The sequence below is a fragment of the Etheostoma spectabile genome, chromosome 15, assembly GCF_008692095.1.
Source record: "Etheostoma spectabile isolate EspeVRDwgs_2016 chromosome 15, UIUC_Espe_1.0, whole genome shotgun sequence".
NCBI lineage: Eukaryota > Metazoa > Chordata > Actinopteri > Perciformes > Percidae > Etheostoma > Etheostoma spectabile.
The window spans coordinates 23,063,616-23,079,124 of record NC_045747.1 but is presented as its reverse complement, the minus strand read 5'-3'; the positions used below and the strand labels follow the sequence as shown (position 1 = coordinate 23,079,124).

Below are 15,509 nucleotides of genomic sequence, written 5' to 3'. Positions count from 1 at the left end.
AGAGTTTCTTTTTTATTGGCACACACAGAGGACTTTATATATATATATATATATATATATATATATATGTATAAAGTATTTTTCATCTATTTTTTTGTTGTTTTGTCTGTTTGTTTTAGCATTGTTACTTGCATCTTGGTTTGTTTGATTGGTCCTTTGGAATTGCAAGATAAGATGCCTTTGTATGTGATGCAAACTATTGCTGCTCTGTCTGATTTTGGTTTGAATAAAAAATAAAATTAATAAATAAATGTGTTAGACTGCGTGTGAATGTGTTTTAATGCTTTATTAGCTGCCAATCAAAGTTGTAAATACTGTTGGCATCCTGTAGGCGGTGAAGGGTTCAACCCTAACAAGTTCTAACAAGTCTTCATGAACAACATGGTAAACACTGTCCCAGCTGCTGTTGGTGTCTCGACTCATCACTCCGTCGTCTTCACTGGCTCCACAGCTGACTCCTGCTCCTGGTTCTCCTCTTGCTCCTGGTTTTCTTCCTGCTTCTCCTCCTGGTTTCCATCCTGCTCCTGGTTCTCTTCCTGCTCCTGATTGTCCTCCTGGTTCTGGTTCCCCTCCTGTGCTGCAGTGTCGGGGTACAGGCAGGAGGTGTTGCCATCCTTCCATGTGACCCTGATGTCTCCTGCTCTGAGCTCCATCAGGCCTCCGTTCCCCTGCACCTGCCTGGCGAGCACTGGCGATGCTTTGCTGCGGTTGTTCTCTGGGAGCGCTGCAATCATCTGCAGCTCCTCGTCTTTCTGAGCTGCAGCTGCTGCCTTGTATTTAGCAATCTTCTTCCTGTTCCTGATGAAAAAAGACAGGAAATTTTGAAATATATATTTTATACATTTTCCTCTAAATGTTTCCATTGCATAAATTGAGGTCATACTTGTTGGCCATGGATCCCATTCCCAGTAGCAGAAAACCAACAAGAAGACAGACAAAGGCCAGTCCCAGAAGCACAAACGTCCATGTGGTCGCTGCAACAGAAAAAAGACAACACTCTGCTTAACATACGTACATCTCAAATATTAAAGGTCCCATTACATGAAAATGTCACTTTTAAATGTCACCCCCAGGCTGCCCCCCCTTCAACAAAAGCTCCAGACTCAGAAGTGGCACGTACTAAGGAAAGCTAATTGTGAGACTGGCTCTAGTGGCTGTAAATCTGCACCAAGGCTGAATTTTGGGAAACAGACAGATACAGTTTTAGGGGACCACTAAGGTCTATATAAAAGAGACTTCAGATACAGTATTAGGGGACCACTAAGGTCTATATAAAAGAGACTTCAGATACAGTATTAGGGGACCACTAAGGTCTATATAAAAGAGACTTCAGATACAGTATTAGGGGACCACTAAGGTCTATATAAAAGACTTCAGATACAGTATTAGGGGACCACTAAGGTGTATATAAAAGAGACTTCACATACAGTATTAGGGGACCACTAAGGTCTATGTAAAAGAGACTTCACATACAGTATTAGGGGACCACTAAGGTCTATATAAAAGAGACTTCAGATACAGTATTAGGGGACCACTAAGGTGTATATAAAAGAGACTTCAGATACAGTATTAGGGGACCACTAAGGTCCATATAAAAGACGCTTCAGATACAGTAGTAGGGGACCACTAGTGTATATAAAAGAGACTTCAGATACAGTATTAGGGGACCACTAAGGTCCATATAAAAGACGCTTCAGATACAGTATTAGGGGACCACTAAGGCCTATGTAAAAGAGACTTCAGGTAGAGCATTATGGGACCACAAAGACCTATATAAAAGCATCCAAAGAGCACCATGTCATGGTACTTTAAACATAATAGATAACAACATAATATAAAACAACAGCAAGAGGCAATTAGTGTATGTGCATGAAATTAACCTAGGTTTGGGAGCAGGGCCACGTCTCAGCCACACCTCTAATCACTGACCAGCCTTTATATTCCAAGCCAATCCAATCGGTGCTGTTTGTCTCTGCATTCTCGAGGTCAGACAGACCGTGCACAGTGAAAAACGAAAAGTAGAAAGACCCAACTCACCATGGCTTCCGAAGCTATACTCAACCTCCGCAATTCAGATGATGACTTGTTTGACGATCTTTATGAAACTGGTTTAAATGGTTTAAATGTGGTGACACCGTCAAACTCTCCGCTTTGATAAAGCTTATAGTTAGGTAGTGATGAATATAATCAATAATACAATAAGAATAGAGAGAGGCAGGGTAGTACAGTCCGACCAGGGACCTTTTTTTACCCTGTCTCTCTTAGTCATGCTGTAATAGTTTTAGACTGCTGCTGTTCCATTATCTTTTATTGTGACCGGCCCGTCAGACTCCACCTACCAAGAGCCTGGGTCTGTCTGAGGTTTCTTCCTAAAAGGGAGTTTTTCCTCATTAATGTTGCTTGCTCTGGAGGGAACTATTAGTGTGGTCTAGAACTATTCTATCTATAAAGTGTCTTGAGATAACTCTTGTTATGAATTGATCCAAAAAATAAAACTGAATTGATTTAAATTGAATATACTACAACCAAGGGGAAAAGGCAGGTAGATTATTGGCCTGGAGGATAAAGAAAATCCAAGATGAAAGAACCATAAATAGTACAAAATCAACTTAACTAGGACCCCGTAGAGATAAATAATAATTTAGAGATTTTTATAAATTGTCATATAAATCTGAATGTACAGAAAACAGAGAAGCTCAGAACACATTTCTTGACAAGTTACAATTTCCGACTTTATCAGATGACAAGAAAACGACACTAGATGGTTCATTAACAACAAAAGAACTTAATGAAGCTATAGGAGATATCATTAGCGGTAAGGCACCTGGACCAGATTGGTTACCAATAGAATTTTACAAAACATTTAAAAGACAACTGTTAAGGCCACTTCTGGACATGTATGAAGAGTGGTTTATTAAAGGAATGCTCCCAGAATCTTTGAGGTTAGCCATAATAACCCTAATATTGAAACCAAATAAGTCCCCAACCGATTACACATCTTACAGACCAATTAGTTTAATAGAATGTGACATAAAAATTCCTAACGCAAAACTATCTCTAGAAGATTAGATAAATATCTCCCTCACCTGATTGTTGATGATCAACAAGGTTTCATACATAATAGACAAGGTTATCCCAATATAAGAAGAGTCTTAAATATATTATATGAGAAAAATGACGCAAAGGACACAGAAATGCTGTCAGTTGATGCAAGCTAGGCATTTGATAGGATAGAATGGGGCTACCTTTTTGAAGTACTTCCAAGATTCGGGTTAGGGAAAACGTTTCTAAAATGGCTCCAACTGCTATATACAAACCCAAACACTGAGATTCTAACCAATAATATCATCTCAAAGCCTTTTAGTCTACAGAGATCCACTCGCCAGGGTTGTCCATTATCTCCTCTTTTATTTACATTAGCAATCAAGCCTCTAGCTATGGCTGTAAGAGCACATGAGAGTTTATTGGTTATAACAATTGGAGAGGTGGATCATCGCATCTCTTTATATGCGGATGATATATTTTTCCTGACAGATTTTAAAAATACTATTTCTAGTCTAATGAGGTTAATTAAAACTTTTGGAGATGTCTGGATACAAAATTAATAATTCTAAATCAATGTTAATGTTTCTTAATAAGGAACAAAGACATAGTCTCATAATAGATGAATAAATGACAACTATTGATGGTTTCAGGTACTTGGGTGTTAAAATCACTCCTGAACTAAGTGAAATAATCCCATCAAACTATGACTGGTAGATGATGTAACTGAAGTACCGAATCGATGGTCTAATGTGCCTATCTTCATGATAGGTTGAATAAATCTTATAAAAATGACAATTTTACCTACATTTTTATACTATTTTCAAGCACTTTTCTTGCCATTGTCAAATAAGTTCTATGATTCAATTCAATTCAATTTTATTTATAGTATCAATTCATAACAAGAGTTATCTCAAGACACTATACAGATAGACCACACTCCAGAATTTACAATGACCCAACAGTTCTAGTAGTTTCCTCCAGAGCAAGCAACAGTGCGACAGTGGCGAGGAAAAACTTCCTTTTAGGCAGAAACCTCGGTCAGACCCAGGCTCTTGGTAGGCGGTGTCTGACGGGCCGGTTGGGGTATGATAAACTTAACAAATTATTTGGTCAATTTATCTGGAATACTAGAAAAGCTAGACTCTGCCTTAAGCTACTATATTTGCCTCATGAAAGAGGGGGGGATTCAACTTCCAAATCTTAGATGGCACTATATGGCTGCCAACTGACTGCAGCATTATATTATTTTTACACAGCGACGCCCTCAGCCTGAGTAACCATTGAGCAAGAGTCAGTTCCGGATTTACCATTAAAGTTGTATCTATATTCCTCTGACATAAAAACATTAAAAACACACAAAAAATCCTTTCCTTATAAATACAATTTCAGTATGGCATGCTGCACAACACAAACATGTGGATGACATGCCAGCGCTGTTTCTGTCTCTGACTGTTATGAAGATGGAGTTTTGTTTCCCTTTGATCAGCTGTGTCTGGGATATCGAATTCCAAAAAACACTTCTTCAATGTTTGCAGTTAAAAAGGTATATGTCCAAAAATACGGGCAGATAATGTGTATACCACTTTTATCAAAACTTGAGGAAGTTACACTTGTAAATTTAGGAGGGAAAGGACATGTATCTAGATATTACAACATATTGGTTGCAAATAATCCTGAATCAATGCACGATAAATTAAACGCATGAAAGCTGGATATAAAGCAAGATATTGATGCAACAGATTGGAATGACGCTTGTTTAAAAGCACAAACACAGACAATAAATACATGGTTTAAATTACTCCAGTATAAGTGGCTCATGAGAATGTATTTAACTCCTGTCAGGCTTCATCGTATGTCTGCTAATATTTCTGATGTGTGTTCTAAATGCTTGGCTGAGAAAGCTACTCTATTTCACTGTCTACATGTCTAAAGATCCAGAATTTTTGGAAGGATGTTTTAAATTGTTTTCCAGAACTGTTTAACACTAAAGTCCCTTAAAATGCCAGGCTTTGTTTGCTTGTAATATAGCCGAAGAACTTTAAACGGACATTGAAACAGACTAGGCTATTGGACTTTGGACTTCTTCAAGCCATGAGGGCTATTACGCTGTGTTGAAAACACCATCACTACGGTGGATAAAGGAACTATCACAATGTATTGGTCTGGAAAGACTAAACTACATTGCTGAGGGCAAACGGAAATACTTTGTTAAACTTTGGGAACCATATATGAATATAATCAGAGATGGAAAGGTGGGCTCTACCTGAAAGAAAATTGTAGATGATAGAAATTATTTATTTTATTTATATTTTACTTCAGATTGGTGCAAGGTGATGAGGGTATGTGAGTATGTGTGTTTGGGTAATGTGAATATGTAGACTTAAATTCTATTGGTACTGTTTGTTGTATTGTTGGGTTGTTCTAAGAAAATAACAATAAAGATATTGTGGAAAAAAACCTTAATTTGTAGGCTTTGAGTGTGAAATGAATGAAAAATCTACTTAGAAAATACATTCAGTCACCCTCTGTATATAGCTTTATTGCTCCCACCCTGTCTTATTTTGCACAGATGAAATACCTTACTTACTGTGCAACAAGATCAAGACAACTGTCAAGATCAACAAGATCAACTGTCTCTGTGAGTCTGTAGTTGTTGAGGCTTAGACTATCATCATGCACTGGAGGCCAGAATCACGATTTCCAAATCCCCAGGAACAAACGCAATGTCGGGTGGGGAAACTCCCATGTAATCCATAATTGATCTTGTGGATGATGTGTAACTAAATGAAGGTTTTGAGATTAGATTATATTCAACATTTTTCTTGCACATACTTCTGTTACTGTATTTACTATTTTATTATTTCATTCATGCGTGTGCGCACTGTAAACAGTCTTGAATGTGTCCGACAACTCCTTTGTGTAACTTTTAAAGATAAACTGAACTGAAAAACTAACTTTTGATAACTTGTTGGTTATGGTAATTACAAATGAATTACACTAAAAAAAATTATTAAAAAAATCAATATAGCTTTTTTTTAAGCAACACAAAAATTGCGTTTGTTAGTATTGGAACACTGACAATATCGATGACGTCACTGGCATGGTAGGCCCTGCAAAGGTATATAGGCATCGGCTGCAGCACATAATATACACACGAAAAAAAGTAATTTTAATTCAATTCAATTCAATTTTATTTATAGTATCAATTCATAACAAGAGTTATCTCAAGACACTTTACAGATAGACCACACTCCAGAATTTACAAGGACCCAACAGTTCTAGTAGTTTCCTCCAGAGCAAGCAACAGTGCGACAGTGGCGAGGAAAAACTTCCTTAATGGCACGGATTACGCATTTGAGCCTGTGAGGGACAGGCCTGTAGTGTCTGACTACCACCACATGGAGGACAATCAGTTTCAGGCTCCACTGAAGTACAGGATCACTTTGGGGGGGTGTGACAGTGACCGGTGTGTGTGGGTGCAGCTTACTGTCATTCACTCTCCTTTATTGTCTCCAAGCACATTATGCATTTTAGGAAATAGACTGCTTATATATCGTGTCCATTTAGAGAAAATAGAAAAAACATGGTTAAGGTCCTGTTCATTTACGAAAATAGTGGCAGATAAATGGAAAATGTAATTGGACGCATTAATCTAATGATGTAGAGAGGGACGTTGGATTCTGTGGTTTAGTAGCGGCTAGTAAACGCATGCCATGTGCTGAGGAAGGATAGAACGGACGACTGTGCTGTGGCCCTCGGGTGGACACCTGAAGGAAGAAGGAAAAGAGGCCGGCGAATGGTGAAACTGGAACGTAACGGTGCAGGCTGGAACAAGTGGAAAACAGCGCGACGTGCAGCTGCAAACCGAACCCAGTGGAGGATTGATGTCCAACCCTTGTGTGCCTCCTGGCACGGAGAGAATTAACCTAGTAAACGCATTATTATCGATCTGTGATATCGTCGGAGTTTATTTATACAGTCTATGGTCGGAGTGCTAGCTTGGGGAGTTTGTCATAAGAGTGCTGCCAACGTATTTAGCTGCTAGCCCTTTCCCTCTGTCGGATTGTTGGTATAGCTTGGTGTTGTGTCTCAATTTCAAGTAACGCCCAGTGTGTCAGTCTCTGTTTTGTTGAACGCTATGAAGCCGACACGTTGGACTTTATTTTTGAAAGTGAATATGTTCGTGTTTTGTGTATGTGACAACGTTACATCCAGCCCTTTGCCTAGTAGACTTGATAGTATGCTGATAACAGGTAAACATAGCTCCCTCTCTGTTCTCTGCCTGCCGTGAGCGTTTCAGTGCCTGGTCTGCGGCAAGTTGCATTGGTGGTGTTACTTGCCGGTGGTCTATCAGTCTGCCCTGCACTGGAGCCTGCAGGCCTTAGGTTTCAGTCTGTTGGACTTAACCTCACCAGTGACGCTGTTGTATCAAAAGCACAGCTTTCCAAATAGTCTGTCGCTAAAAAATGCTACAGACTCAAAATCCAGAGGCTGTTGGAGGGCTAGCCCGTTTTAAGGCAGCTAGCTGCTAGCCATGAGTTGAAGACTGTTTTTTCCCTGTCAAAGGTAGCCTGTGGAAATGTGTTGTAACCCCAGCTGCCTTAGCCCTATACAGCCCCCCAGACTTCTTTCTTTGCGTTTCCCCAGCCATATGTCCGCTAGCCTCCGACTCTTTGTATGTTGTTCCTATGGCTGCGCTGCTAGTGCTAGTTAGCCGCGGAGTAGCTTACCATGCCAGTGACGTAGTAGATTGTGGAATTCCAACATGGCGGCGCCCATGTTACAAAAACAACACTTCAACTTCACTTCAACTTCAACTTGCCATTTTATCCCTTTTAACAAAGTCACCCATTTTAATAATTGTACCAGTGAGAAGAAATAAAATACATCTGTTATATCACCATTATTCAAATTCCAGTTCAGTTCATCTTTAAGGTCTGAATTGGAACACATTGAGAGGCCTGTACATTTGACATTCTATCAGATCCTTGTCTTTCTTTAAAGGTGCTCTAAGCAATGTTTGATGACTAGCTTGGCCCTCCCTCCTCCTTATCCTGTCCCTTCTGTGCTTCCGCGTTCTAACCCCCCACCCCCACCCCCCCAAATTCTTCTTGTTGGTTATTGGCTGGAACGCTGGAACACTGTCTGTGTATGCTTTGTGGTGCAGGTTGGCACAGTTTGTTTTTGATGCCGTATGTAGGCTGTCTACAGAGACCGTGTTTTTTTTTTAAAGTGTGTTCTAGGGACAGGCAGCTAGCAGATACTGAGGAGATGTTTTTACAGTGTGTTCAGGGGGCAGGCAGCTAGCAGATAGTGAGATGTTTTTTACAGTGTGTTCAGGGGACAGGCAGCTAGCAGATAGTGAGGAGATGTTTTTACATCTGTCTCCCCCATGAGGAATTCTAAGTAATGACAACAAAACTGTTGGCACGTCCACATGATACAAGCCTTCCGTGCCCAAGGAAGACACAAAGGATTAAGAAAACATGATGGAGGGCACCCAGATAGCTCAGTTGGTAGAGCAGACGCCCATAGAGGTTTACTCCTCGACGCGCCGGGCCCAGGGTCAACTTCGACCTGCGGCCCTTTGCTGCATGTCATTCCCTCCTCTCTCTCCCCTTTTATGTATTCTGCTGTCCTACCAAAATAAAGGCTGAAAATAGCCAAACAATATTCCAGCCAGACCCGGTGGTTTATTCTTTGCATGGTAAATTATGGCTCGTCTTCTTGTACACCAACAGCTGCACATCCAGTCACCAGTCTGTCTCATTGGACTCATCTCTGGTGGGGATGAGTCTGCCTTCAGGTGGCAGATTAATCACCTGCTGACCAGGTGGAGTCAGAGCAACCTGGAGCTAAACGCTCTGGAGACAGTGGAGATGGTTGTGGACTTTAGGAACGATGCAGCCCCACCAGCCCTCATCCCCCTGGGCAACTCCACAGTCAACACTGTGGAGTCCTTCCACCTCCTGGGCTGCATTCTCTCCCAGGACCTCAATCAAAAAAGTCCAACAGGGCATGTACTTCCTGTGGCAGCACACATGTATAGAGGTTTATTCCTCAACGCAAAAGTCCAGGGGTCCAGAGGTCCAATCCCTCTCACCCTGGAGACAAACTGTCTAAACCTCTCCCCTCTGGCAGGAGGCTGTGGTCTATCAGGACCAAAACCTCACTGAAACCTCTCTTAGCCTAAATCTCCATCCTGGGCTATCCACCTGCCTATTGCACACACTCTTTATATATATATATATATATATATATATATATATATATATATATATATATATATATATATATATATATGCACATTCTACACTCAATCCAATCAGCCTCCTTTTTCTAATGTTAAACAGCTATTTATATATATTTGTTGTAGAAGTGTTTTAAAAAGATAAACGACTTTAAGATCAAATTTCATAACAGTCTGGAGTGATAAGAGGGATCTCTGACACTCCACTTCACTTTCATTTGGATGAAGTATTTTAGCAGCATCAGCAGCACTTACGGTCCTCCGTGCGATAGTACCAGCGCAGATATTCTCTCTGTTCCTCAGTCATGGCTGCTAACTTGTCTGTGTGCTCCTCTGCAGCCTCAAACTCATCAGATGCCCTCCTGGATCCTAGAGGAGTACCAAATACACACAGGAGCAAGACTTTGTTACAGATCATATGAGACATACAAAAGCTAAACATACCTTATTATTATCAGTCTCATTCTTAATACTATTCTATTCTAAATACTGTCTCCAAAAGCCAAGCCAATTCACTGATTTGTTTTTATATATATAGTAGCTTGAATAAGTTTACACACCCATGCTAAAGTTGATTAAAAAGAGGAATAAACAACCTTTTGGAATTTGACCTTAATCTTGATCTTTGAAACTAATTTGTCTTCTGGCTGTGGCAACAGCCACATGCCGAGAATCAAAAGCAACACACCTTTAACATTCTGTGTGTGTGTCGCGTTAGGCAGTTTCCTGTTATGACAACCAACCACGGCTCGCCTTGCACATGAGGCGGTATTAATCTGCAATGCAAAAATGAGGACGGGGCACTGCGGTGGAGCCGAGTCAAACCGAGCCGAGTTGAGCAGGTACCATTAATGAAAAAACAACACAACTGAACTTCTGTGGTTTGAAGTTTAGTTTCCACATTACAACTGCTTTATTTTGCATTTCATGTTTGCTAATGGGAGTTGTGTTACGTTACTGATGAAGACCCAACATTATCTGATTTTGCAGCTTCAGAATAAAAGCTTTCAAAGAACAAAATAGTTGAGGACCTTAATTGTGAAGGAGTTATAGTAAATAAAACATTAAGCCCCTTTACAGCCATTCCTTAGACCTCAGCCAGCTTCTTAATAGCAACAGCAGTGTTTGCAACATCTGAACAGGAATGTCTATATAATAATATCCTAGATATTAGTGAATTTGGGTATGTTTTATGAAACTAAAAATAAGGTTATTGTGTACCCCTGGAACCTCCTTATAGTGTCCCAGGACACATCCGCATGGGGCCTGCTAAAACATGTGGCCACATGTGGCGCAGACCAGCTGTGGTCTGAGGGATCGGATCTCAATGCGTCCTGGGTGCAATTACACTTGTACTTAGTGCCGTCCACCTGTGAACTCATCACTCAGGACGGATGTTACAGGAATGCCAGCTCTGTGTCTCTCTCCTCTGCTGTATGTGCAATTGTGTCAGTTTCAATTCAATTAGATTTCATTTATAGTATCTAATCATAATAATACAATTTAAAGATAGAGTAGGTATAGACCACACTCTATAATGTACAAAGACCCAACAGGGTTGACCAAGTGGGGGGGGCACATAGATCCCAGAGGCACCAGGTTTTGGATGAAGTGTGTGTGTGGGCTGCATTCACCCAGCATCTGTCAATGAGGCAGCTTCAAACAGTGTTGTGGGTGTGTTTGTGCTTTAAAATGTGACCGAACATAACATTCAGATAATAACTTTTTATTTCTCTGAATGAATGCTTTGTTCTTGCTAACGCCGCTCTCCATTCCCTCTCTAGCATGCTCGACTGCCCCTGTTCTCTCTCTCTCTGGCTCGTTGAGCTGTAAAAAAGGGCCCAACTTTGAATGCTGTGTGTTTATATGCTTACTGTTTTCTTTGTGTTCCTGTTATCCTCACTGACTTACTGAGTTTTTCCTGGCAGATGTCCCCCTCATCCAGAGATCTCCACTTTGAGTGTTTGCCGTCATGTGTAAGAATCAGACGCCAACCATCTACTGACAGCAGCATTGAAGTGTTCCTGCTGATCAGTCTGCCCCTGTCACAGTCCCACATTAACCCTGTGGCATCCACATTGGGCCCCCAGCAGGGCTGAGTCTGGACAGGCTCTCTCTGCAGGGCTGACAAACACCTGGACGATTGGACACACATCAGCATGCCCTGAGCAATCCAGATCCACTGCTGAGATTCTGAGTCCAGGTTGCAAGTCTTCAGCAGGACTTGACCTGTAGCTGCTGAATCTTGCAGACACAGGCTGCGCTGGCTGTTGTGGATCATGAATGCCCTCGCTCCTGCAGCTGTTGTGAGAGTGACACGTTTATTTCAATTGTTGTTAATATATAAGTGAGGCCTACATGTGTGTGAATGATGCATGCACTTACCTAGCAGGAGAAGAAACAATGGGATCCAGGCAACAAACATATCTTAAGAGGGTGAAAGATTGTAATTAGAAATCCCTGCAATGTTAAGTCATTTTTTAAGCTTTTTAATGAAAAGCTTGAGGAAAGTGGGTAATTTTTAATACAGAGATGACACACTACTATACATCTCTGTTTCACCTGAAGTTAAATCTAGCTAGAAATTGAGGTGTGTGTGTGTGTGTGTGTGTGTGTGTGTGTGTGTGTGTGTGTGTTTGTGTGAGTGTGTGTGTCTTTAACCTGTCCCACATGTGCAAAAGATGCACTACGCAGCTTGCTATTACATCCCTATAGCTCCTTGACACAAGGCAAAAACATGGGGGATTTTTTACAAGAAGTAACCTTACATGCATTACTAGAATGATTATAAGCTACAATGTAATTTTCATTCCACTGAACACACAGCTGAAATGAAGGTGCTGAGTGGAGTAGTTGCTGCAGCTGTGGTTGTGGAGCAAGCCACGGAACCCTCAGTGTATTTGAATGAGAAGCAGATTGTAAAATGCTTTGTCTGGTAAGGTAGAGAGGCACTAACATAAATGCAGTACATTTACCATTTACCATTGATGAGTGGTAAAGAACGCTTCAAAAATACACGCCACCCAACAACGCTGCAAGCAGCAATACTGGGAACCAAACAATCGGCCCGTTACTACCAGGGATGTGCTCCAAACTTGCACTACACTAGTCGTGATTTCACTAATCAGGGAATTTGTTGCGTCTTCTGTTTTGTTTTTAATGTTCCTACTTTTTGAATATTTCTAGGTAGGTGTAATTTTCATCTTATATTTTATCAGGGCCTGAACTCCGACATCATCGGTCACTAAAGGCCCTATTGAAATTGGTCTGTTTATTATTATTTCTAGAAAATAATCACATTGTTGAGGGCCCAATCAATGCTCACAAAGTTATGAAACTCTGAATACATATCACAAGATGTGGAAATGGGGCAACCTCTAGCTCACCCAGTAATAGCGTGCGACCCATGTAGGACCCCTGAGTCCTTTGCAGTGGCCCGGGTTTGAGTCCGCACTGCGGCCCTTTGCTGAGTGTCATCACCCATCTCTCTCCCACCATCCTGTCTATCCACTATCACTTTCAAATAATGTAAAAAAGCCCACAAAACTAATAATAATAACAAAAATAAAAAGAAGTTGTGGAAATTTACATCTGACAGAGGTCTTGGTTTTGGGCATGGCAAATGGGCTCGACAGCGCCCCCTACATGATTTACCGGAAATAGCCTCTGCCGTGAGTTACACCTAGTTGTGCGACATTTGATAGACATATGTATTATGACCAGACTTACCAAAAAAGCCTATGGAAGACATGCCCTAAATGCAACAGGTAGTCGGACATTTTAAATTTAATTTAATTTTTTTACCATTAGCAGGCGTACATTTAACGAGCTCCTCCTACAGATGTAACGTGATTGACTTTAAAGTTGGTCAGTACAATCTAAAGAGCTTGCTTAAACTTGTTTAAGGGAGAATTAAACTAATCTGTGATGAATGTTGTAACTAACTGTACCAAAATATAATATGAAAGTTGCTTGTAGTTTTATGACACATAATAATAATGAATAATGAATCAAATATGAACATATCTGTCTGCGGATGGTTAATGTTCACATTTACAAAAGTAAATTTTCCATCCTGGTCTGGGACACACATTCACTTAAGGTCGATTGTGACAACAGTCTACATACCACCAGCCTCTAATGCCAAGTTATGGCTCGACTACCTGCCAACTGCTATAAATAAACAACAGAACACCAATCCTAGCAGCCAGAGATTTTAATCATGCCAATCTGAAGAGGTTTGTTAAATGTGTAACAAGGGGGGTTAACACTCTGGACTGTGTATACTCTAATACCAGCAGAGCCGACTACAGGACTGCTTTGCAAGACCCAACAGGAGCCTTTTCTCTGACCCAAATGTATAAATGTATACCACTACTGTACAGGAGAGGAGTGCAGCGTTCAGGTCAGGGGACAAAGACCAGTACGGTATAGCTAGACAACCTTAAAAATGCAGTAAGGGCACCCGAATAGCTCGGTTGGTGGTGTGGGCACCCAGCTGTGGAGGTGTGTGTGAAGGTTTGCGAGCTGCGGCCCTTTGATGCACGTCATTCCCCCGTCTCACTATGCTTTCATTTCTTCTGCTGGCCTGTCAAAATGGAGGGTTGAAATGCCCCAAAAATAATAAAATAATAAATAAATAAAAAAGGGCTTTGAGCAGGCTAAGGCTGCTTACAAGGATAAGATTGAGGACCACTTTCCTAAGAGAGACCCAGCATAGATTGATATGAGGGCTGCATCAAAATTTGCAGGTTCTGGATTCAGCCCGCTGACCTTGAGTTTGACACGAGCATTAGAGTGAAAGAAGACATAGAAGCAAAATAGACCAACATCTCTAAATTGACCACTACATGATAACCGTGTCCTGCATTAAATAGTGACTTCATCATTTGTAAAGTAGGCTCCTCCTTTCAATAATAGCAGCCTTTTACAAGATTTTTGTTGATTTTAAAATGTTATTTATTCCAATAACACCAAAACCATTTTGACGATTTATTGCCAAATGCAAACAAAAACAAAGTATTAGTGAAACTATGTCCCCCTTGGTTCTGTCAGTTATTCTGAATATATACTTACCAGTAGCCTAGAAAACACAACCACTGTGGCAGAGCTTTGCTGTGGCTGCTCTTGTGATAAACCAAGTGAATACTAAAGAAGACCACGGCCTCTGTGTCAAATGACATTTTCTACAACTGTGAGTGTGAAGGAATAAATTGGTAAGGTAGTCAGAGTTGTTGTAATATATATAATATATATGTAATGTATTATTTACATCTTTTAAAAATAATGCCCCCCAAAATGTCTTTGAACAGCCCTGCTTTTATGCATCCATACCAGTTAAATGTATACTTTTATTATGTGTACTTTTATTCTAGTCCAATAATTACATCCATACCACTGCAAAATGTCTACTGCAAAATGACATTGTGTTTATTTATGTTACGTGGATGTTTTTTTGCTTCAGTTGTTTTTGTCCTGTGTGTACTGCACGGATCAGGAGTAGTGCTCCTAAATTGTTTTATTCTGTATTCTGTAAAAAAAAAGCTGAGACTGTTTCACACACGGCCTATAACACTTTACAAAAAGTACAGAAAACATACATCAGTATGCCAAGGTAAACATAACCACACACTTACAAATCCCACTGTGGCAGACTGTGATGATCGCATGTTCTACCATGAATTCAGAACTACAATATAGATATAAAATAGAGTTAGGTATTTGTACATGTACTCACTTCTATGTGGTTGTGTCCGTGGCTGAGATGAGCAGGAGGGAAAGTAGGATTGTTCAGCAAACACAGATTTCCAAAGAAATATTTTTTCCAAAGTTCAGAGGGAGGAGCCTGCAACACTGAATGTGACAAACGGCCATCATGGGCATGGGGTTTAGACATGACATTGTGTGCTTATGTATTGAGCAAAGTGTTGTCTGAAAGGAGAAAAAGCTGTGAAGTCATGGCAGACACAACTTAATCATTTCTGCCCTCTGTTTGAGTTAATATATTTGTAGCATCTACACATTACATTAAAGAGAGGCTTTCACAAAGGAACTGTGGAGCCTTTAAAACAAAGTTCACTCTGGTAGATGTCAGGTCTTTGACCCTGCTGTTTGGTTACTGTTTAGACAGCCTTGCAGTAACCTCGTCATTTTGTTAGTGAGGTTAAGTGACTCAAAGGTCAAACGCCTGCAAAACACACACACTCGGAGCGCT

At 40.6% G+C, this 15,509-nt stretch overlaps 1 protein-coding gene across 2 annotated transcripts; it reads right to left on the bottom strand.

The window, feature by feature from the left end:
- Positions 1-267: 267 nt before the first annotated feature.
- On the bottom strand, positions 268-15,206 carry si:cabz01068815.1 (Solute carrier family 51 subunit beta). Of its 2 annotated transcripts, XM_032536968.1 has the most exons (7): positions 15,033-15,206; positions 11,681-11,722; positions 11,207-11,596; positions 9,551-9,664; positions 884-974; positions 518-798; positions 268-475 (listed from the first exon to the last, which is right to left on the bottom strand). In XM_032536968.1, the coding sequence occupies exons 2-7, from the start codon at positions 11,718-11,720 to the stop codon at positions 423-425; spliced, it is 969 nt and encodes a 322-aa protein (XP_032392859.1). In that variant the 5' UTR covers positions 11,721-11,722; positions 15,033-15,206; the 3' UTR covers positions 268-422. The 2 variants fall into 2 exon arrangements, with proteins under 2 accessions (XP_032392859.1, XP_032392858.1); XM_032536967.1 differs by having other exon boundaries at positions 268-798; positions 15,033-15,204.
- Between the last annotated feature and the right edge of the window lie 303 nt (positions 15,207-15,509).